At 54.4% G+C, this 23,260-nt stretch overlaps 1 protein-coding gene across 5 annotated transcripts; it reads left to right on the forward strand.

The window, feature by feature from the left end:
- Positions 1-4,270: 4,270 nt before the first annotated feature.
- SIDT2 (SID1 transmembrane family member 2) lies at positions 4,271-22,427 on the forward strand. Of its 5 annotated transcripts, XM_017523369.2 has the most exons (28): positions 4,271-5,065; positions 7,031-7,152; positions 7,712-7,876; positions 7,966-8,011; positions 8,422-8,523; positions 8,626-8,709; positions 9,729-9,828; positions 10,024-10,089; positions 11,614-11,707; positions 12,068-12,120; positions 12,462-12,473; positions 12,844-12,915; positions 13,093-13,164; positions 13,357-13,419; positions 14,160-14,278; positions 14,614-14,687; positions 14,779-14,845; positions 15,394-15,467; positions 15,607-15,730; positions 16,065-16,182; positions 17,020-17,156; positions 17,397-17,505; positions 17,723-17,799; positions 17,982-18,028; positions 18,318-18,423; positions 19,017-19,127; positions 20,777-20,890; positions 20,981-22,427. In XM_017523369.2, the coding sequence occupies exons 1-28, from the start codon at positions 4,883-4,885 to the stop codon at positions 21,041-21,043; spliced, it is 2,574 nt and encodes an 857-aa protein (XP_017378858.1). In that variant the 5' UTR covers positions 4,271-4,882; the 3' UTR covers positions 21,044-22,427. The 5 variants fall into 5 exon arrangements, with proteins under 5 accessions (XP_017378858.1, XP_017378860.1, XP_017378859.1 ...); XM_017523371.2 differs by lacking the exon at positions 13,357-13,419; XM_017523370.2 differs by lacking the exon at positions 12,462-12,473.
- Positions 22,428-23,260: the final 833 nt, after the last annotated feature.

Below are 23,260 nucleotides of genomic sequence, written 5' to 3' on the forward strand. Positions count from 1 at the left end.
GGGGTTTCACCGTGTTGACCAGGATGGTCTCGATCTCTTGACCTCGTGATCCACCCGCCTCGGCCTCCCAAAGTGCTGGGATTACAGGCTTGAGCCACCGCGCCCGGCCAAATTTTTATAATTTATGAAAACAAAGTTTCAGGTCCATTTCCTTCATAGGGGTTGGTTTTGAATCCTTTTTTTCTGTGTTAAAGTTATACCATTACTTGATTCTAAAATCTGTTTTGATTCTGTCATCCACCCCTAGGCATGGCTACTCCCTACTTCCCAGGTTCCTGAATAACTTGATTGGATTCAGCTAACCCATTTACTGTGATTCTTACAGAATCCTGCTCTGCGTGCAGCCTTCAGGTCACTGTTTTGTCGTTTGTTTGTTTTGAGATGGAGCCTCGCTCTGTCGCTCAGGCTGAAGTGCAGTGGTGAGATCTCGGCCCACCACAACCTCTGCCTCCCGGGTTCAAGTGATTCTCCTGCCTCAGCCTCCTGAGTAGCTGGGATTACAGGCATGTGCCACCACGCCTGACTAATTTTGTATTTTTAGTGGAGATGGGGCTTCTCCATGGTCAGGCTGGTCTCGAACTCCTGACTTCAGGTGATCTGCCTACCTCAGCCTCCCAAAGTGCTAGGATTACAGGCATGAGCCACGGCACCCAGCCATCTTCAGTTCCTTTTTAACAATACCCCGAGACAGCTGAAGGTTCTTCCCTGTCCTCTCACCCCAAACTTATAAATCCCCTGTGACTTAAAATAGAGCTGGACTCATGGGTCTAGCAACCTCCTCAGCTGCATGTTGAATGGTCCCATTTCATTGGTCCATTCAGCACTCAGGCTCAGGAAGGGTGGCCCACTGTGAAATAGAAGTCATCTGAGCCTTATGACCCCACCCTGACTGCTTGAGGGCCAGGGTTAGGATTGAGCTCTTTGTATATTACAGCAGGGAATGCAGTAGCTGGACCTGTGCACAAGGCCAAGATCACATCCTTGAGGCCTCGACATCTCCCCTGTGCACTCACAAGCCTGACTTTGAGACCCACCATTGCCCTTTTTTGCTGACTACTTGGCTGCAGCCAACAAAAAGGCATTCTCTCCCAGTGGACAGACCTCAGAAAGGACCTATTCATAAGTGGGTTGTGCTGTTCCCTCCCTGGCAGGGTGGGGCAGAGGGACTGAAGTTCTGCAGACCTGAGAACAGCAAGAAAATCTGCAGTTGCTGCCCTCCCAACTCTGTAGACCCAGAGTGCTAACAATTCAAAAGTTAAGTCTTGAGACCTTGCAAAAGGGAAGGATCCCCTAAGAGTTTGCTTGGATAGATTTCTCTCCAGGTATTGCCAGAGGAAAGGGAGCAGACAGAAATAGTGATAGTCCACAGTTGCTTGGTTCCGGAGCAGTGGTTCTCAAACTTCATTGTGCATAACCAGCTTCTGGAGTGCCCTGTTAAATTGCAGATTTCTGGACTCTACCTCCCAAGATGAATTAAGTGTGAAGTAGGACTCTGGATGTGCATTTAAAACAGGCCTAGGGTCACATCTTGCCTCAAAGTTAAGAGGCCAACTTGGAATGATGGTGCCCACCTGTAATCCCAGCAACTAGGGAGGCTGAGGCAGATCACTTGAAGCCAAGAGTTCAAGACCAGCCTGACAATATATCAGGAGTGTTTCTTAGTGTTTCAGATAATTTACTGGCAAGATGAGCAGGATTACCATGAAATAAAATGAAGTCCAGATAGACTGTGGAAATCCTACACTGATTCTCCAAACTTGGCAGCTGACTACATGGAGGGCTCATGATGAAGAAACCTCTTTTGTCATCCCGAGGATTCTCTGATCCATGTTTGCCTAGATGTACTGGAAACAGTACTGGACTAAGGTGCAAACTTGAGTTTAGTGAGCTACTAATGGTCTGAAGTTTTTCTGAGCATTACTTTCCCCATCTGCATAATGAAGGGTTGGCCAAGGAAACCCATGTTATCTTCCAGCTGACTTTCCAGGGTTCACCAATTGCTGCAGCCTGCTTCTAGTCTTTATCCTCAAGTACGCTATGCTTGGACAAGGGCCAAAACTAATTCACTCACTCGCCATTTGCCTAGCATAACTACAACAGTACCTGGCGCATAGTGAATGCCTATTAAATACTTACTGAATGTCTCAAAAAAAAAAAAAAAAAAAATGCCGGGTGTGGTGGCTCATGCTTGTAATTCCAGAACTTTGAGTGGCCAAGGGGGGCGGATCACGAGGTCAAGAGATCAAGACCATCCTGGCCAACATGGTTAAATCCCGTCTCTACTAAAAATATAAAAATTAGCTGGGCATGATGGCACGCGCCTGTAGTCCCAGCTACTCAGGAGGCTGAGTCAGCAGAATCGCTTGAACCTGGGAGGCAGAGGTTGCAGAGGGCCGAGATCGTGCCACTGCACTCCACCCTGGCACTGGCAACAGAGTGAGATTCCGTCTCAAAAAAAAAAAAAAAGTCTAATTTGTCTTATAAATGCAATATATGTGGCCAGGTACAGTGGCTCATGCCTATAATCCCAGCACTTTGGGAGACCGAGGTGGGTGGATCACTGAGATCAGGAGTTCGAGAACAGCCTGGCAATATGGTGGAAAAAAAAGCAATATATGTACATTGTAGAACACTTGTAAATTTTTTTAATATAAATAAAATTTAAGAACCACCCACAATCCATTAATTTTTATTTTTTGGTACTATTCTATATTTTTAGAATTAGAGGAAAATGATACACAACGTGTTATTTTTTAAATTGCAATTGAAAGATAACTATTGCTAAATTTTATTTTATTTTTAAAATTTACCTTGCTTCCTGAAGACACTGCTAAATTTTTAGTATGATTTTTTTCTGCTTTTTTTTTTTTTATTGTACTATACGTTCTGGGGTACATGTGCAGATCTTGCAGGATTGTTGCATAGGCGCACACATGCCATAGGTTTGCTGTCTCCATCCCCCTGTTGCCTACATCAGGCATTTCTCCCAATGTTCTCCCTCCCCAACCTCCCCACCGCCCAATGTCCCTCCCGTAGTCCCCCACTCCCCAACAGACCCCAGTGTGTGACGTTCCCCTCCCTGTGCCCATGTGTTCTCATTGTTCAACACCCACCTATGAGTAAGAACATGGGGTGTTTGGTTCTGTGTATGTCTATATGTATTTGAAATATATAGTTTTATTTATTTATTTTTGAGACGGAGTCTCGATCTGTTGCAGCCGAGGCAGGAGTGCAGTGGCCTGATCTCAGCTCACTGCAACCTCCGCCTTCCAGATTTAAGCGAATCTCCTGCCTCAGCCTCTCCAGTAGCTGGGATTACAGGCACACGCCACCACGCCCCTTTAATTTTGTATTTTTAATAGAGATGGGGTTCACCATGTTGGCCGTACCTGGTCTTGAACTCCTGACCTCAAGTGATCTACCCGCTTTGACCTCCCAAAGTATTGGGATTACAGGTGTGAGCCACCGTACCCAGCTCTATATACTGTCTGTTTAGTGTCACATCCTGAATTCTCTACTTACATGTCCTTTGAAGTCTTAGGCATCATTTTTGATGTCTTCATGATAGTGCATTTAACAATCCCTCATTATGGACATCCAAGTCGTTGCCTTTTTGCTTTATATTATAAATGTCACATGATAAGCATAGCTGCCCGCATATTTTTATCTGTGCTTCCTATTTCCTTAGGATAGAGTCCAAAAGTGGAATTACTGAATCAAAGGGCATAAAGCTCTTTAAGTTTCTTGAAACAGTGCCAAAATATTTTGTACAAAAGTTTTCACCAATTTACACTGAAGGTCAGTATCTTTCAATGAGCTTTGTAACTGCCTCTGAGAGAAGGGGGGAAACAGCCCCTCAAGCTTGAAAAGCTTGGAAGGCTGTTCCTGCAGCTGTGTGGCCCCTCCAGAGGGGGGTGGGAAAGGCATGGGGGTTCCTCCTGCAGTGTTGCCTCCGTTTCCCCTCCGCCAGCAGGGCCACCGTCCTGTTTCCTAATCCTTTGAGTTCTTCATTTTTTAAGATCCCCAGAGAAAAAATGGTCCAGGGGTGGACGATGTTAGTTGTAAAGGTGGTTGTGAAATCCTTATGTTTGAGCAAAGGGAAGAGTTGTTCTACAAAAACCCAACACTTGGAGATCCTTAACAGAATCCTTATACCAACATGAGTTTCAGAGATGGTCAGAATAACGCGAGAGAGTTGGGTAGGACTTGAAGGAAGCATTGCAGGCTTTCCCCTCCAGCTACACAGCTGCAGCCCCTTTAAGGGCAAAGGCGGGACCTGGTCCTTTAAATCTGTGTCAGTTTCCCCTGACGTCAGCGGGCGGGCCAGCAGCCCTGCTGTTTACCACCCCGCGGCGCAGCTCACTTTCCAGTGTTCTGTGCGTCGCAGCCTGCGCGTCCGCCCGCCCTTAAAGGGCCCGCACCCCGGAAAACTCGCCGCCCCGCAAGGCGTCAGGTCGCTACCACCTCTCACGCCCCTCACCCTGCGATTCGCTTCCCTCTGCCGCCAGCCCCAGCCGCCTGCTCTTCCTCCCTCCCCTTTCTCGGCGTCTCCCAGCTCCCGGCAACCAGCCGCCCTCGTTCTCACGGCCCTGGCCCGGAGCTCCAGGGTCTCAGGTCGTACTCTGCCCCTCGCGAGCTGGGACCCCTGCCCGGAGCCCGCATCCCCTCCCCCCCCCGGCCGCCCCCTTTCCTGCGGGGACCCTGGGAGCCTCTCCGCGGCTCTTGGGAGGGGACATTTCCTAATCTCAGGCCGGGGTTAAAGTTCTGGTCCTGGTGAGATGCTGGAAGCTGCGGCCGCAGCCGCAACCCGTCCCGGAGGTGTCCTGTCGCCTGTCGCCACCGCCGCCGCCGCCACCGCTGCCACTGCCGTCCTGCTGGGGCCATGTTCGCTCTGGGCTTGCCCTTCTTGGTGCTCTTGGTGGCCTCGGTCGAGAGCCATCTGGGGGTTCTGGGGCCCAAGAACGTCTCGCAGAAAGACGCCGAGTTTGAGCGCATCTACGTGGATGAGGTCAACAGCGAGCTGGTCAACATCTACACCTTCAACCATACTGTGACCCGCAACCGGGTGAGGGCTGGGGGCTGGGGGGCCGGGGGCGAGTGGGGGAGCCGACGAGGGCTAGGCGATTCTACCGCTCTGCTATCCTTTTGGGAGGCCCCACGAACGAGCCGCCCTGCCGGGTTCCCAGTTCCCAGAACCACACTGGAGCCTCTTGACCAGTCGTCCTTCTCCTTTGCCACCAGTGTTTCTCTGAAGCTCCAACTGGGCAGTTTTTGAAGTTGGTTCATTCCCATCTTCTCTTCCACCCCCATTCTTCCACCACAGTTGTGGCCTGAGCACACCTGGCTTCTCTCTACCCTAAACCCCAGAATCTGACAGCTCTGTGGGGTCTGAGTGGGAAGGAAACAGGGTTACTTCTGGGCTTGCCCAGAAAACCTCAAGGGAATGAGACTGGCCCAGAACTGAAAGCCTCTGTCCTGGCAAGCTGCTGCTCAGACTCCCCAGGGAGATGAAGGCAGGGCTTCCCAGCCCTCTTCCTGCCGGGGAGAGCCAGCTGGGCTTGTAAGTTGATGGTGACAGAGCTTTATAAGGCCAACTGCAAGTTGGGTGCGAAGAGAAGGGGAATTTGTCCACTATGAAGAATCCACTTCACCCCGACTTCTCTTTGGTTTCTTCCCCAGCTGTGAGTGCCTGAGTTGAAATAGACACAGCTAGTGTGGGAAGCCTAGACCCCAGGCAGAACTGAGATTGGGAGAATTTTTGCAACCTGGCTGTGTGGTCTCATGCCCGGGTCTCTTGCTCCCTCTCCATGACTGCCGTTTACTGAGAAGCCATGCAGTTGAGAATGGGGCATCTGATTTTTTTTCTGAACAGGGTATGGTTTGGTTGCTATGGCAGGCCAGGATCTGCCCCTAGTGCCTGGTTCTCTGAAGTTTGATTTCCTTCCGCTTAGAGTCTTCCCTTCCTTTCTTCCCATATCTGAAGGCACTGGAGAGCTGTGGTTTTTACCTTTTGGGAAATGCTGCCCTAGGGCTTGGGTTTCAGCAGCCCAATAACAGGCATTCCAGGATCGATTTAGTTTTATTTTTTCCTTTAAGCTCCTGTTGTCCTATATATGTTCCTTCCTAGCTCCAGGGGTGTCAATTTATCTTTTTATTTTATTTTTTATTTTTTTGAGACCTATCTCACTCTCTTACCCAGGCTGGAGTGCAGTGGCGTGATCTCAGCTCACGGCAACTTCTGCCTCCCAGGTTCAAGCGATTCTTGTGCCTTGTCTCCCAAGTAGTTGGGATTACAGGCGCCTGCCACCACACCCGGATAATTTTTGTATTTTTAGTAGAGATGGGGGTTCACCATGTTGACCAGGCTGGTCTCAAACTCCTGACCTCAGGTGATCCGCCTGTCTTGGCCGCCCGGAGTGCTGGGATTACAAGGGTGAGCCATCGCACCCAACTGAGTGTCATTTTATAGAGGGAGAAGTTGAGGCTCAGAGAAGTAAAGTGACTTCTCCACAGCCCTGTCCCTTGGTGAGAGCTAAGGGTACAACATGGTCTTCAATACCTTCCCCTTCTCATCCCTTCTGGGCTCTGGCCCCAGGTTGGTTGTTAAATTAGAGCTTCCTGCTGGCTTCCTGGCTTACAAGGAAGAAGGTTGAGGGGCACTTCTTGCTCGCCTGTGTCTTCATGTGTGCAGGCCTGTGCATCCTATGCACATGAACAGGAATGGGGTATCCTGGAGACTTCCAAGGCCTCCACTGTGTTTCCTGGCAGGGAGTGAGACCCTGTGGTTGCTTGGGTCCTTCTGCCCTGCACATGTCTGCTGGCCAGGAGCTGCGCTCAGCACAGGTCCCTCCTGGAGTCCGGGGGTTGTAATGGCAGAGGACAGGACAGAGATGACTCACTGGCCTGACCAAGATGGAGAAAGACCAAAGTGGCAGGCATGAGGGAGGGCAGGGCTCACAGTTTCTGGAGCTCTGGAGCCTCGTGTCCATGGTGGCAGAGGCTTGAGAGGCGTTTCCATGTCGTTCTGCAGACAGAGGGCGTGCGTGTGTCCGTGAACGTCCTGAACAAGCAGAAGGGGGCGCCTTTGCTGTTTGTGGTCCGCCAGAAGGAGGCTGTGGTGTCCTTCCAGGTGCCCCTAATCCTGCGAGGGATGTGAGTAGGATCTGGGCGTCAGGGAAGGGGGGCGGCCTAGGCTTAGGCCAGTCCTTGCCTGGAACCTTAACCAGGAGCCCCCCATTTCTCCTCCCCTTTCCCTGGGCTGGGAGGCTGGTTAGCAGCACCAGGGCCAAGTCTGCCAGCTGGGAGCTTGTGCACCTCGCAGGGAGGTGGCGTCCACTGTGAAGAATCCACTTCACCCCGACTTCTCTTTGGTTTCTTCCCCAGCTGTGAGTCCTGAGTTGAAATAGACACAGCTAGTGTGGGAAGTCTAGACCCCAGGCAGAACTGAGATTGGGAGAATTCTTGCAACCTGGCTGTGTGGTCTCATGCCCCGGTCTCTTGCTGTCTCTTTATGACTGCCATTTATTGGGAAGCAATGGAGTTGAGAATGGGGCATCTGATTTTTTTCAGAACGGGGAGTGGTTTGGTTGCTATGGCAGGCCAGGATCTGCCCCCAGTGCCTGGGTGGGGGGAATGCTGGGGCCTTGCTCCTCTGGAGGGGCAGACCGGCTGGGACAGTGCTCACGTCCTGTCTCTCTGCTTCGGGCCACAGGTTTCAGCGCAAGTACCTCTACCAAAAAGTGGAACGAACCCTGTGTCAGCCCCCCACCAAGAATGAGTCTGAGATTCAGTTCTTCTACGTGGATGTGTCCACCCTATCCCTGGTCAACACCACGTACCAGCTCCGGGTCAGCCGCATGGACGATTTTGTGCTCAGGTCTGTGGGGTAGAGCATGGGGACCACGAGGGCTGGTTCTTCCCCAGGTTCTGGGAGTGACTGTAGGGGGGCTCTTCTCTGCCCTGCAGGACCGGGGAGCAGTTCAGCTTCAACACCACAGCAGCTCAGCCCCAGGTAACATCTCCCTGTTGACTGCTCGAGAGGAGAAATGGGGGAGCTTGAATATGAGAATAGGAGTTGGTCAGCAGTCTTTGCTTGGACTTTTGAATTGGCTTGATTCTCCATGGAGGGCTCTCTGGAAACAGGGGCTCTGGCCCTGACATGGCGGGGGACAGACAGCATGGGACAGTGCAGAGACAGGGGATCTCGTTGCCTCTCAGGCATTCCCGAGTCCCCTGCTGAGGTTGAAGGGAATGGTATACAGAGAAGGGGGATGCTACAGTCAAGGCCTATCTCCAGAGAGTCTCCACTGCCCACCCCTCAGAGGATTCTGGGTCCTTGCTTATAGGGGACTGTTCCCTTCTAGAGGGGCCAAGAGAGCATCCTCATGAGATGGGGCTCTCCCCTCCTTCCTGCACCCTCAGTACTTCAAGTATGAGTTCCCCGAAGGTGTGGACTCAGTGATTGTCAAGGTGACCTCCAACAAGGCCTTCCCCTGCTCGGTCATCTCTATCCAGGATGTGCTGGTGAGTTGCCTGCCCTTTTGCTCTTCCCCAGCAGGCAGCAGGGCTGCTAAAGAGAGGGGCAGGCCAGGTTCCCATCCATCTGCCTCTCCCACCCCTCTGCAGTGCCCTGTCTATGACCTGGACAACAACGTAGCCTTCATCGGCATGTACCAGACAATGACCAAGAAGGCAGCCATCACCGTGCAGGTAGGAAATGCACATGACCATGTGGGAGGTGGGGCTGGGTGATGAGCTGTGTGACTTTCCAAACTCGAGCTCCTTTTCCTCCGCCCATTCCTAACTTACACAAGACTGAGTCTTTGGCCTTCCCGTTCCTGTGACTTTGAGTCCTCTGATTTATGAGAGTTGAACCATAATGCCAGTTGCTTTTGGGGATGGGAAAGAGTAGAGTACCCACTTTTGGCTGTCATGCCTACTTCATTCATTGTAACAATAAGAGGGCTGGGTGCAGTGGCTCATGCCTGTAATCCCGGCACAGTGGGATGCTGAGGCGGGCAGATCACCTGAGGTCAGGACTTCAAAGCCAGCCTGGCCAACATGGTGAAACCCCATCTCTACTAAAAAGACAAAAATTAGCTGAGCATGGCGGCACACGCCTGTAATCTCAGCTACTCGGGAGGCTGGGGCAGGAGAATCACTTGAACCTGGGAGGCAGAGGTTGCAGTGAGCGGAGATCACAACATTGCACTCCAGCCTGGGCAAAAAGAGTGAAACTCTGTCTCAAAGAGGAAAAAAAAGAATCTTTGTGAGGATTGAGTAAAATAATGCTTATAAAGAGTTTTAGCATGGCAGGGCGTGGTGGCTCACGCCTGTAATCCCAGCACTTTGGGAGGCCAAGGCAGGTGGATCACAAGGTCAAGAGATCAAGACCATACTGGTCAACGTGGTGAAACCCCGTCTCTACTAAAAATACAAAAATTAGCTGGGCATGGTGGCATGCGCCTATAGTCCCAGCTACTCAGGAGGCTGAGGCAGCAGAATTGCTTGAACCCAGAAGGCGGAGGTTGCGGTGAGCCGAGATCGCGCCACTGCACTCCAGCCTGGGTAACGAGAGTGAAACTCCATCTCAAAAAAAAAGAAAAAAAAAGAGTTTTAACATAATGTCTGGCACCAGAATAAGTATTCAGAAAAGAATGATGATGATGATGGTGGTGGTGGTGGTGGTGGTGATGGGGATGATGATGATAAATATCATCATCCTGCAGCGCAAAGACTTCCCCAGCAACAGCTTTTATGTGGTGGTGGTGGTGAAGACCGAAGACCAAGCCTGTGGGGGCTCCTTGCCTTTCTACCCCTTTGTGGAAGGTACATTTTGTGCCCTGGGCCTGGCTAGGGATGGGGCGGGCTTGGTTGCTTTCTGGGAGCAAGAAGAGCCTGCATGGCTGATTGGTGGACCTCACAGGACATGGGCTTTTGCCTCCAGTCTCTCTAAGGCCTGGTCCCACTGACTCTAGCCAAGCTCCAAGCAGCCACTTTGCCACTTTGACATTTTACTTCCAGATGAACCGGTTGATCAAGGGCACCGCCAGAAAACCCTGTCAGTGCTTGTATCTCAAGCAGTCACATGTGAGTGTGGGTGGCTGAGTGGGGAGGGACAAGCCTCTCTGGCTACTCCTTTCAGACCTGGGATGCAGGGTTTGCCCCGAAGCGGGTGAGGAGGATGCAAATGTGCTGGTGGGTAGGAAGGGAGAGTGTTCTCGGCAGGCTTCTAGATGGGAAGGGCAGGGAGGTGAGTGCCAGTGTATTGTGGAACAAAGAGTTCATGATTAAAGGTGAAAAAACTGAGGTCCAGTTCACTGTCTGCCACTTATCAGCAGTGTAACCTGATTGAGTCTCAGTTTTCCTGTCTCTATAACAGAGGGAGTAAAATTTGTCCAATTAATCTCACTAAGTTATGAGGGCTAGCACAAAATTAGCAGGAAAGTACCAGTACCAGGCCCCTACTCAGTGCTCAGTAAATATTTACTATATGATTAAATGGAGCCCTATGGGACTGTGATAAGAGAGGAAAGAAAGTGCCTCTCTCTTTTTTTTTGAGATGGAGTCTTGCTCTGTCGCCCAGGCTGGAGTGTAGTGGCAAGATCTTGACTCACTGCAACCTCTACTTCCTGGATTCAAGTGATTCTCCCAAGTAGCTGGGATTACAGGCACCCTCCACCACGCCCAGATAATTTTTGTATTTTTAGTAGAGATGGGATTTCACCATGTTGGTCAGGCTGGTCTCGAACTCTTGACCTCAGATGATCTGCCTGCCTCAGCCTCCCAAAGTGCTGGGATTACAGGCGTGAGCCACTGTGCCTGGCCAGAGCATGCCTCACTTATATGAATTACTTATTCAGCAAATATTTATTGAGCACCTCCTGTATGCCAGGTGGTGTGCTTGGGCGGCAGTCCTTGGAGGGTTGGGGTCCTGTCTAGAGGGACAGGAGGCAGTTAAGAGCTGTGGTGAGCAAAGGACAGGTCACTGTGGAAATGTAGGACAGAGAAGGCTTCCTAAAGGACGGTCCCTGAGCTGTGGTCGGAGGGTGAAGTCAAGGTGGAGTTTTTGAGAGGCCAGGCATGGTGGCTTATGCCTCTAATCCCAGCACTTTGGAAGGCTGAGGCAGGGGAATTGTTTGAAGCCCGGAACTCAAGACTAGCCTGAGCAACCTAGCAAGATCCCACCTCTAAAAAAAAATTTTTTTAAATGGGCCAGGCGTGGTGGCACACATCTGTAGTCCCAGCTACTCAGGAGGCTGAGGTGGGAGGTTGGAGCCCAAGAGTTCAAGGCTGCAGTGAGTTATAATTGTGCCACTGCACTCCAGCATGGGTAACAGAATAAGACCCCATCTCAAAAAAGAAAAAAAAAAAAAAAGAAGTAGAAGAGAAAGTTCTAGCGCAGGGCGCAACATGAGCAAAACTAGGAGTATGTCAGAGTTTGGCATATTAGGGGAACTGCCAGTTGTTAATACTGGCTGGGCAGAGCCTTAGATTCTAGGGGAGAGGGGTGAGAGGTTGGGCTAGGCAGAGAAGGACACAAGGGCCTTTGGATGCCATGACGGGAGGTGGTGGAAGATTTTGACCCGTCACCTTCCTGTTTTCTCCTGGAAGCTGAGGCTTACGTCAGTGGGATGCTCTTTTGCCTGGGCATATTTCTCTCCTTTTACCTGCTGACCGTCCTCCTGGCCTGCTGGGAGAACTGGAGGTAAAGTAGAACTGCTGGGCCCGCCCGTGATCTGGGTGGGTTGGGTAGGTGCGTGGGGGAGATCACCTGGCAGGATCTGAGCCAGCCTAGGGTAATCTGCACCATCCGCAGCAGATGATGGTGGGCTGTTAGAGTCTGTGGCCCGTACGTCTCTCTAGAAACCATCCCCTCCCCTCAACCTTCTTCCCAAGCAGGAAGACCCCATATTGCTCCCCAGCCTGTGAGGAACCCTGGGACCAAGGGTGGAGGACAGGGTCATAGGGATGAGAATGGGGTGGAGAGGTAGAAGGAAAGCCAGCCCCGCACAGAGGGATCCTTGTCCTGTCCCATCTGGGTGGCCTGTGGGTTCTGTCCATGCAGGCAGAAGAAGAAGACCCTGCTGGTGGCCATTGACCGAGCCTGCCCAGAAAGCGGTACCTCCAGGGGGCCTGGGTGGGGCGAGCACAATGCGCTTTGTGTTTTGGGGGGCAGTGGTGGATGGTTCCCTAGGGTTTGGAGGAGGAAGGGGTGGGAGCTTCTGGATGTTCAGACTGGGGTAACACACAGATGGGAGTGAGGCTGGACTATGATGTCCATGCAGCCCTAACAGGCCCATCTCAGGCTGAGGCTGTCGCTTGGTTTATTCCACGTCTAGCGGTGCTGCCTGTCGGCCTTGGGCAGTGTGGCCCACGGTCTCTGGGATTAACCTTTCCTTCTCTCTCTCTTCCACCCTTCCCTCTCTTTCTTTCCTTCTGCGTGGGACCTTCTCTCTTAGCTTCTCTCCTTGGTAAGCTCCAGGTGCTGTGGGCAGAGGAGCTGGAGTCCAGAGTGGGAGGGAGGTGGAGCACAGGGCTGTCCGGAGGGCAGGTGGGCGGGCCACATGCTGTCCTTGCTGCTGGGACCTTAGATGTGCCGGTTCTTGAACGTCCTGTCTCTTGAGGGAAGACAAAGGGTGGCGCCATTTCCATGGGAGAGGCAGGCAGGGGCTGAGGTGGGTGGTAGGGGTGGCAGTGGGGCGTGTTTGCCTGGGTAGGGGCTGCTTCTTGGCCGCTGGCATGGCCTCCCTGTGGCTGTCTTCTCTGGATCGTCCTTTGTTCTCCCTGGCTCTAGGCCTCTCTCTTCATCCAGTGCCAACGGACCTTGACTTCTCTTTGCAGGTCACCCTCGAGTCCTGGCGGATTCTTTTCCTGGCAGCTCCCCTTATGAGGGTTACAATTATGGCTCCTTTGGTATGTGTCACAGCCAGGGCCAGGCTTGCTGGGGTACCACCTGGTCTCCTTAGGCCACCACCTCTGAGGCGATAAAGTGGGAGCCACCTCCTTCAGCCCCTACACCTTCTGCAGATGCTCAGATCCCCTTTCCCTGCGGCCTCTCCTTCCTGCCTCACCACTGATCGTTCCTTGCAGAGAGTGGTTCTGGATCCACTGATGGTCTCGTTGACAGCACTGGCACCGGGGACCTCTCTTATGGTTACCAGGGTGAGTGGGCCAGGCTGGGAGGGGCTGTGTGGTGCAGGCTGGCACTGGCTAGGTAAAACGTCATGGTGGGCAGTTGCCTCTTCTGCCAGGTGCTGGAACCCGGGAAGGGCCTGCTCTTTTCCTAACCCCTCTCTTCCCTCATCCCCTCCTCCTTGGCCCCAGTTCCCTGGTAACTTTCCTTTTCCTTTGAAGGGCATGACCAGTTCAAGCGGCGCCTCCCCTCTGGCCAGATGCGGCAGCTGTACATTGCCATGGGTAGATGTGGGGAGGGCTGCTTTGCCAATCAGTGCCTGCTGGCTCTGGTTGACTGCCAGCTCTGGGGCCAGAAAGATTCTATGTGCATGGCTTCCCCATGTAATTCCAGTAATTGCCCGCTCTTGTGTCTTCTGAGATAGCAGCAGGGCACAGGCTCCTTTGGCTGGGTGGTGCCTCAGCTCCCCGGAGACCGGACATTCTAGTTTACCATCTGCCTCGACAGTGCCCTCACTCCCTGGCCTGCCAGGGGAGGGCTCACAGGCATGGGGATCACATTCTGACCTCTCGATAAAGGAGAGATGCCCTTTCTGCACCCCAGGCCCACTGGGTCTTTAACCCAGCGGCAGCCAAGGCAGTGTCTTCTCAGAACTCACAGGACCAGGCACCGCTGATCAACATGACTCGCGGAGTTCAATCCTGCTGCTTGGGTCTGGGGCCTGGGGTCTGCTCAGTGTCCTGGCCTGGGAAGCCCTAGCCCGTGAGGGGTGCCAGGAGCAGAGCACAGCTAGAATGGCCCCTGTTTGCTGGCCTCTTCTAGAGTCTACCTTCCTCCCCCAGGACTTAGGAGCACCTGAGGTCTCCTCCCAGCTTCTGAGCCCACCTCCACCCCAACTCTGAGCCCCAGCCCTCAATTTGCCTCTTCCCTAATGCCTAATAATTTTTATAATTGCCTCAGATGGGCGAGGGCCACTATGGGTTTTGTGGCCACCAGTGCAACCCCTCCGTCCCCCTCTTCCCAGGCCGCTCCTTTGAACCTGTGGGTACTCGGCCACGGGTGGACTCCATGAGCTCTGTGGAGGAGGACGACTACGACACGCTGACCGACATCGACTCAGACAAGAACGTCATTCGCACCAAGGTCTGACCCATGGGTCTGGCCCGGTCAGGCATTTCCCGAAAGGGACGTTCTGTGTTCCAGCCCCAGCATGTTCCCACTGACGTGGCATTTAGGGAAGCAGAAGGAAGGGGCTCAGCTGGGCAGGGCAGATGCCAGGGAAACGTAACCTCCAAACCCTTCCGGCCTGATTGTCCAAACCCTCCTGGTCTAAGCGGCTGCAGCAGTGGGATGGCCTTGAACCCTGCCCACCTAAATTCAGCCCTCTCTGAGGGAGGCCCCTCTTGTCCACCTCTAATCTGGGGGAGGGGACTTCTCCTGAGCAGCAGTAAGTGGGGCTGATTGCAGCTTCTCCCCAGCAATACCTCTATGTGGCTGACCTGGCACGGAAGGACAAGCGTGTTCTGCGGAAAAAGTACCAGATCTACTTCTGGTGAGCGGGCCAAGCGGCTGGGGCTCTGCTCTTTGTGGGTGCGTGGCAGCCTGGGTGCTGCCCGCCTCACTGCCGCCCTCCTGCTCCGCAGGAACATCGCCACCATTGCCGTCTTCTATGCCCTTCCCGTGGTTCAGCTGGTGATCACCTACCAGACGGTGAGAGGACAGGGCAGGCTCACCTTTGCCACAGCCTGGGACACTGCCCCAAAGTGCAGAGCCTCCCAGCCTGGGGCTCTGGTCTTAAGTCACAGGACCTGGGTTCAGATCCCAGCTCTGCCTTCCCAGCTAAGTGACTCGTGGCAAATCAGTTAGCTGTCCCCACCCCAGTGTCAGTTTCTTCTTCTGCAAAATGGGAGTGGCCCGAACTAAAGATAGTCCCTCCCTGGGTTGTTGTGGGGATTAGGAAACAAAAGCCCTGGTACTTTGTAAGTGTCAGTTTCCCTTCCCTTTTCTCTGTCCCATGGGGTGAGAACTTCCATCACGGTCATGCCTCAGGGTTTTCAGCCACACCTAATGAGCGGGGGTGGTGACTGTGCTGCTTGGCACCTGTGTTCTCAGAAGGAGCACATGCCTGGAGTGCTGTGTGTTCACACCTGCTAGCTATGGTGGCGCTTGCTCTTTTTAGCCAAAGGGGCCCCGGGTGGCGGGGCATCGGCTGAGGGGTGTGACAACAAGCCTGCTCCCTGCCTCGGCTCCTGCTACAGGTGGTGAATGTTACAGGGAATCAGGACATCTGCTACTACAACTTCCTCTGCGCCCACCCACTGGGCAACCTCAGGTGGGGGTCATGTGGGGAGGTCCCTTCTCCAGGCCAAGGGTGAACCGGGGCAGGAGCTGGGCTTTGCAATGCTTACCTGGGCTGGGGAAGAGGCCTGGGTGTGAGGTCCAAGCAGTCCGCCTTGTGCTGCCCCTTCTAGCGCCTTCAACAACATCCTCAGCAACCTGGGGTACATCCTGCTGGGGCTGCTCTTCCTGCTCATCATCCTGCAGCGGGAGATCAACCACAACCGGGCCTTGCTGCGCAACGACCTCTACGCCCTGGTGAGGGAGCACCTGCCTGCCTGTGACCTCAGCTCCGCGCTGGTGCAGGCCCCAGGCCTTGGCTCTAGGAGGCCCTTTCTGGCAGGCTTGGCCCTGCCCTCCCCAGCCCTCCCCTCCCCAGCCCTGTCTGGCCCACCCTATCCAGCCCAGCCCACCCCACCCTGGCTGGCCCTTCCTTGCCTAGCCTGCCTAGGCCAGCCCTCCCCTGCACACACATTCAACACACACCCCACCCCTTTTCCTCTTCCACTGCTCTCAGGGTCCCTCTTTTGGGTCCCTTCTTCCCTTCCTACCTCAATTCCTCCCTCCCCTCCCTTCTCTCTCTCCCCAACAGGAATGTGGGATCCCCAAACACTTTGGGCTGTTCTACGCCATGGGCACAGCCCTGATGATGGAGGGGCTGCTCAGTGCTTGCTATCACGTGTGCCCTAACTATACCAATTTCCAGTTTGGTGAGTGGGGCCTCCTTTTCTGGCTCAACCTGCAGCAGAGACCTGCCTGAGTCCTTCACCATTCCCAAGTCACCCACAGAGATCCTCAAGATAGCCCTGTAGGAAACTCCAAGGCTGGCGTGCCTGAGTGTGCACACATTCTAGCCTATGGGAAGTGGGCACCTAGATGCTACTTCATTCGTCTGTCAAGCCCTTCCTGTGTAAAGGCGTGTGCAGCACTGAAGAAAACAGGATAATTAAGAAAGGGTCCCTGTGCCAGGCACGGGGCTCATGCCTGTAATCCCAGCACTTTGGGAGGCTGAGGCGGGGGGATCAGCTGAGGTCAGTAGTTTTAAGACCAGCCTGGCCAACATGGTGAAACCCCATCTGCACTAAAAATGCAAAAATTAGCTTGGTGTGGTGGTGCACGTCTGTAATCCCAGCTACTCGGGAAGCTGAGGCAAGAGAACTGGTTGAGCCCAGGAGGCAGAGGTTGCAGTGAGCCGAGATCACGCCTTTGCACTCCAGCCTAGGTGACAGAGTGAGACTCCATCTCAAAAAAAAAAAAAAAAAAAAAAAGGGATCCCTGATCTCAGGGTACTCACAGACTAAGACACTCAGACCAAGTTGTCCCTGTCTTCAAGAGATGTCAGACTGTGGGTGATGGTCAGTGGGGTGGCAGTGTGGTGTGGCAGGGACAACTACAGAACTGGAATTCAAATGCCACCCTGCCACCCACTCGGTCCGTGGCCATGGCAAGGCACCAGGGCCTTCCCTTCCTTTGGGATTGTTGGGGCCAGGAGTTCTCTGCTGGGGCTTGGCCATTTCTGCAGCTCCCTTCCGTGCTCCCCACCCTAGACACATCATTCATGTACATGATCGCTGGACTCTGCATGCTGAAGCTCTACCAGAAGCGGCACCCGGACATCAACGCCAGTGCCTACAGTGCCTACGCCTGTCTGGCCATCGTCATCTTCTTCTCTGTGTTGGGCGTGGTGAGGGTCTGACCTGCTCTGCTCAGCCTGTATGATAGGAAGGGTGCACGCGTGTTCACATGCATGGTGGATACCCTCTGCCGCCTCCTGCAGGAGAGATTCCTGCTCCTGCCCTGAGATGCCTTCCTGGGCCCCCTCTCAGAATCCCAGCCTGGCTGAGCAGCGAGCCCCAAGAAGGGTGTGCTGTACGAGCCACTTCCCTCTGCGCCCTCACTGCTGCCCTGGGTGGCCTCCCAACAGGTCTTTGGCAAAGGGAACACGGCGTTCTGGATCATCTTCTCTATCATCCACATCATCGCCACGCTGCTCCTCAGCACGCAGCTCTATTACATGGGCCGCTGGAAACTGGGTGAGGGCACGCTCCGGGCAGGGCCTGGGGGAGGGGCCTGGGGCGCCTCGGGAACTTGGACACATGGAGATGCTCAGCTTCTGTCTTCTTGGGGGCCCTGGAGGAGTCACTGGGTGGGGAATTAGATCAGACCTGGGCTCCTCAGCTGCCACAGCCCAGGAGTCCAGCAAAGGAGGGTGCCCTGGGCCTTGTCAGTGCCACTCCCTTCTCTTTGCAGACTCGGGGATCTTCCGTCGCATCCTCCACGTGCTCTACACAGACTGCATCCGGCAGTGCAGTGGGCCACTCTATGTGGTACCTGCCTGGCTCCCCTGCCCCATTCTCCTCACCTTTCTTCCCTCTGATGGGGGAGGGGAGCTGGGCTGAGGACGGGGGGCTGTGGCAGGGCTGGTGGGGGTGGGAACCAGCTGGCTGGGCCTTCTTCCACCTCCCTCCCTGCCCCTGCCCTTAGCCCCTGTGTCCCTGCTTCTCTCCAGGACCGCATGGTGCTGCTGGTCATGGGCAACGTCATCAACTGGTCACTGTGAGTCCGGTTGGAGGTGGTGGCCTGGCTGGGTGAAGAGCTGGGGACTTGGCCAGCCTCTGGCTGCCTCAGGGGCTGAGGACAACTTCCAAATGTTGGGCATAAGACATGGGGGCTAAGAAGACAGGTCTTGGCCTCTCTTCTCTCTCTTGGCATCTGGGCGTCTAGAATCTTCTGTGAGCCTCTGAATGCAGCCCAGTATCTTAATAAAATATGGCAGGGCAGGGCAGGGAGAGCACTTCCTTGCCCTTGGCCTTCCTGCTTCACCGCCCTTATTCCCTCTTGCCAGGGCTGCCTACGGGCTCATCATGCGCCCCAATGATTTTGCCTCGTACTTGTTGGCCATTGGCATCTGCAACCTGCTCCTTTACTTCGCCTTCTACATCATCATGAAGGTGGGAGGGGCTAGCTGGACCCCCTCTGTCAGCTGCTCTGCTTTCTGGGGAGGGAGGTGGGCCTGGCAGCAGAGAGGGTCAGTGAGAAGTTTTCTGTCCTGTCTTTGCTGGTTGCAGAGGCGAGAGGCTAAAGCCTCTTGCATGGGTCCCTGGGAGCCAACTCCAGCCCAAAGGCAATTTACTTGAGCCCCTTCCAGGGGCCCTTGAAATGGGTGGTATTTTAGGCTGCAGTTGTAAGGGCCCCTATCCATTGCCGTGGTTGGATATCCGTGCAGAAGGGGCTCAGGGGAGGTAGGGTGTGAGCCTCTCAGGATCAGGTGCTTCCCCAGGAACCATCCTGCCATACACTCTGATTGGAGCCCCATCAGTGCCTCCGGGCTAGTGCACCATCCCAACACAGGGTTTTGGATGCATGGAGGCGCAGTGGGGCGGAGGCAGCTTAAGCTCTGTGGTAGCGTGGAATGGTATGAATCCAAGGAGCAGTCCCGAAGGCCTGGGAGGCCACAAGGAAAGGAAATCTGGGAAAGGCCGGGTGGGACGGCTGGGTGAGTGGGGTGAGCCCTCACACTGCTGCCCTGCCTGGCCGCTCCCAGCTCCGGAGCGGGGAGAGGATCAAGCTCATCCCTCTGCTCTGCATTGTCTGCACCTCCGTGGTCTGGGGCTTCGCACTCTTCTTCTTCTTCCAGGGACTCAGCACCTGGCAGGTGAGTACTCCCTCACAGGCTCCTCGTGAACCGACAAGTGGCCAGTCCTCTTTTTAAACATTGTTTTAAAATGGGGCTGGGCGTGGTGGTTAATACCTGTAATCCCAGCACTTTGGGAACCTGAGGCAGGAGGATCGCTTGAGGCATTCAAGACTAGCCTGGGCAATATAGCAAGAGCCCATCTCTACAAAAAAAAATAAATAAATAAAATACAAAAATTAGCCCGGCGTTGTGGCATGCACCAGTAGTCCTAGCTACCCTGGAAGCTGAGGCAGGAAGGTAACCTGTGCAGAAGCTCCAGGCTGCAGTGAGCTGAGATCTCACCACTATACTATAGCCTGGACAACAGACCCTGTCTAAAAAAAAAAATTTAAACGAACATCATTTGGGAACAGCTACCATAGGCCAGCACTTTCATAGCTGCTTTCCCAGTTAATCCTCCTAGCATTCCAGCCTGGAGACAGCTCCATGTTACTTATAAGCCAGCTGAGGCTCAGAGAGGCCAAGTGACTTTCCCAGGGCACATAGCCAGGGAGCGTCGCAGTTGGCGCTTAAAGCCCAAGAGGCTAGGCTCTCTTCTCTGCCTCATAGGGCACCTACCACATGTCAGGCGTTAATTCTGGGAAACTAAGTCTGACAGGGTCTCTGAGAGACAAGCTAGCTGAAGAGGCCAGAAGGACTGTTAGTGCTGTTTACAATGTGATGCATGAAAGGAAGGGCACGGGGCACAGGCAAGCCGAGGCAGGAGGAGAGGACTGAGGGTCTCTCTGAGTTAGGAGTCCAGGAAAGCTTCCTGGGCTATAAAAGCCTTGGGTGATGGGGAAGAGCCCCAGGGCCCAGACTTGCTCTCACCTTAGTAATGATACAGGGGCAGATTTGGAGGTCAGTGAGTACACTCATTTGGGAGCCGAGCTGACTGTGAGCTCCCTGAGGGCAGGGCAGGTCTTCGTTATGTGTGTGGCCTCAGCATGTAGCACAGACAGACGGAGCCTGGATGAGTTTATGGGTTAGAGCTTATGGGTAGAGCAGGGAGGACCTTGAGTGCTACAAGTCATGGCTGCTGTCCCGGAGCAGGGTTGTGACCTGACAGTAGTGCTTTGGGAAAACCGTGAGCTTGCAAAGAGACTAGAGCAGGGGCGGAGTCCACGGCCGGGAAGGGAGTGAGATGGCCTTCAAGGCTGTCGCAACCCTGTGCTTTTAGGTCAAGGGAAGAGAATCAGAAGGAAGGAGGGTAAGAGTGAAGGAAAAGGGAAGAGAAGCCAGCGAACTCAGGGAGAAGTTTGTAACCAAAGGCCATTTATTTGAGGGGAGTTGCGCTTATTTTTTTTTTTGTCTTTTTGTTTTTTTCCTTTTTGTGGAGAACGGCGTCTTGCTCCATTGCCCAGGCAGGTCTCAACTCCTGGGCTCAAGCTATCCTGCCTCTGCCTCCCTAAGAGCTGGGATCACAGGCCTGAGCCACAGCACCCGATGGCCCAAGGCCATTTCTTAGATCAGGAGTGGGTGGGGACAAGGAGGAGGGACAGGTCAGAATTGCTGCTGTCCTGCCTGGGGCTGGAGAGAGGGTACCCCAGGAGCAAGATGGCAGATGGGTCTGGCCTGGCCCTGCCAGAGCGGGGTCATTTGGCAGTTTTTTCTTGTTGCTCCCCAAGAAAACCCCTGCGGAGTCGAGGGAGCACAACCGGGACTGCATCCTCCTCGACTTCTTCGATGACCACGACATCTGGCACTTCCTCTCCTCCATTGCCATGTTTGGGTCCTTCCTGGTACGTGGGTCTCCCGGCCGAGCCGGGTGGGTGGTGTGGAGGTGGCAGCTGCCTCCTTCTCCGCGGCTGATCTGGCGCTCACCCCCTCAGGTGTTGCTGACGCTGGATGATGACCTGGACACCGTGCGGCGGGACAAGATCTACGTCTTCTAGCAGGGGCCGGGCCCTTCGCTTCACCTCAAGGGGCCCTGAGCTCCTGTGTGGCACAGACCGGGCACTCCATTGTGCTGTGAGAATGAGTCCCAGCACTGCTGCCCAGCACTGGATGGCAGCAGGATAGCCAGGTCTTGCCTAGGCTTGGCCTGCGACCGTCGTGGGGTGGCATGGAGCCTTGCAGCTGCCTTCTGCCAAGGAGGAGGCCTGCTCCCCTGGAACCTGAGACATTGGCCAAATTGCTGCTTTCTTCTCAGTGTTGGGGCCTTCCACGGGCCCCCGTCTTTTGGCTCTCCATTTGTCCCTCTGCAAGAGGAAGGATGGAAGGGACACCCCGCCCACTTCATGCCTTGCATTTTGCCCGTCCTGCTCCCCACAACGCTCCAGCTTGGGACCTAAGGCCCCTTTTTCCTCCCAGACTCCTGTTGCAGGGCCTGGTCTGGGGCCTGAATCTCTGTCCTGTATCAGGGCCCCAGTTCTCTTAGGGGCTGTCCCTGGCTGCCATCACTGCCCATTCCTGTCAGCCAGGATGGATGGGGTATGAGATTTTGGGTGTTGGCCAGCTGGTGCCAGACTTTTGGTGCTAAGGCCTGCAAGGGGCCCGGGGCAGTGAGTACCCTCTTTTCTCTGACCTGTGCTCAGGCTGGCTCTTTAGTAATGCGGTCGGCCCAATTTGAGAACCGCCTTCTGATCCAAGAGGCTGAATTCAGAGGTCACCTCTTTGTCCCGTCAGCCCCAGACGGATGCCAGCACCAGGGCTGGAGGGAGAAGCAACTCACCCCTTCCCTTTCTTTCCAGGCCCTTAGTCCTGCCAAGCCCCAGCTGGGGGCCTTTCAGTGCCATTGACACTGCCCAAGAATGTCCAGGGGCAAAGGAGGGATGATACAGAGTTCAGCCCATCCTGCCTCCTCTATAGCCGTGGGCGCCCCAGTGCCTACCTTAGAAAGGGGCTTCGGGAAGGGATGTGCTGTTTTCCTCTGCGTGTCCAGTCCTAGCCTTGCTGTAGGACCCAGGGCTGACTTCTGAGTTTCTGGCCAGTCTTCAGCCAAGCTCTGTATTAGTCATGCACACACATACCTATGAAACCTTGGAGTTTACACTGAGTCGCCCTAGCTCTGGGCACCTTGGCCACCCTGGTCTTTGGATGCCCTCTGTCCCCCCTGGTCCATTCCAGATGCCAAGGATGGGGGGAGCTCAGGTGGGGCCTCTGCCTTGGGGATGGGAACATGTTCTACTCTCCCAAACTTGTTTCTATAGCTCTGCTCGGGCTGGGTGAGGAGGCGGGCCTGGGTCTTTTCTCAGAACTGTTTTATGTCCCCATGCTGTGGTTGTATTTCTGTTTTCTATGAATGAGTTTGCATTCAATAAACAACCAGACTCAGTTCTTGGGTCCCTTGTTTGCACTCCCTCTCTGGGTAGAGCTGTTGAGGATGAGGGGAGAGGCGGGGCCCTCCATTTCCCCTTTCTTCAAGCCCGGCCCCACTGGGAATTGCAGATCATTGATTCTCCCATTTTTCCCGTCCCTGCAGCCACAGCATTCATTCAGTAAACATTTACCAGGGACACTGAGCTGGGCAGAGGCCGGTTACTGGAAAAGTCTTGCCCATGCCATCCCACTGCAGACATCGCTCCTTACCTGCCCAGCAACAGCAGTCTCTGCCCACCTGCCCCCCCACCCACCAGACCGAGGCTCGATTCACCTCTGACCTGAGTGCCCCCCAGCTCACCAGGCCACAGTCCCAGGCAGTGCTCCCTGTTGGGGGGTTTATAATTGGCTGAGCATGCAGGCTGAGGCAGGAGGGTGAGGGAAGTGGGCAGGCTCCAAGAAGAGGGAATTTTGAAATTCCCTGAAAGATTCATTTAGACTTCAGTTGGCTAAGGGGGACATGATGTGGGGGCCAAGGAATCGGGTAAATTCAGGACACAACCAGAGGTCTGCAGGGTCAGGGATGGAGGAGTAGGCTTTCTTGTCGCTGGGCCCAGCTCCTCTTCCTACTCTTCCCCGAAGGCACCACTGGGAGGTGCTATGGCTGTGCCTCCCCGGGGCTTTGGAGCTGCTGGCCGAAGTGGGCAGAACTTCGGAGACAGGCTCCTCCTCTGCCAGGCCTGGCAGCTGCCTCCTACAGCCTTGCTTGGCTTGGGGTGGTGCGGGGTGTGGTAGTGTGTGTGTAGCAGAGAGTGTTAGGTCCTCTTTACCAGGCTACCAGGTGTCCTTGC

Source organism: Cebus imitator, unplaced genomic scaffold (assembly GCF_001604975.1).
Source record: "Cebus imitator isolate Cc_AM_T3 unplaced genomic scaffold, Cebus_imitator-1.0 Scaffold28, whole genome shotgun sequence".
NCBI lineage: Eukaryota > Metazoa > Chordata > Mammalia > Primates > Cebidae > Cebus > Cebus imitator.

Coding starts and splice junctions, on each gene's coding strand:
- SIDT2 (XM_017523369.2), top strand. CDS start 4,883: ATGTTCGCTCTGGGCTTGCCCTTCTTGGTGCTCTTGGTGGCCTCGGTC. Junction 7,877..7,965: donor ATGGACGATTTTGTGCTCAG/GTCTGTGGGGTA, acceptor TCTGCCCTGCAG/GACCGGGGAGCAGTTCAGCT. Junction 8,012..8,421: donor CCACAGCAGCTCAGCCCCAG/GTAACATCTCCC, acceptor CTGCACCCTCAG/TACTTCAAGTATGAGTTCCC.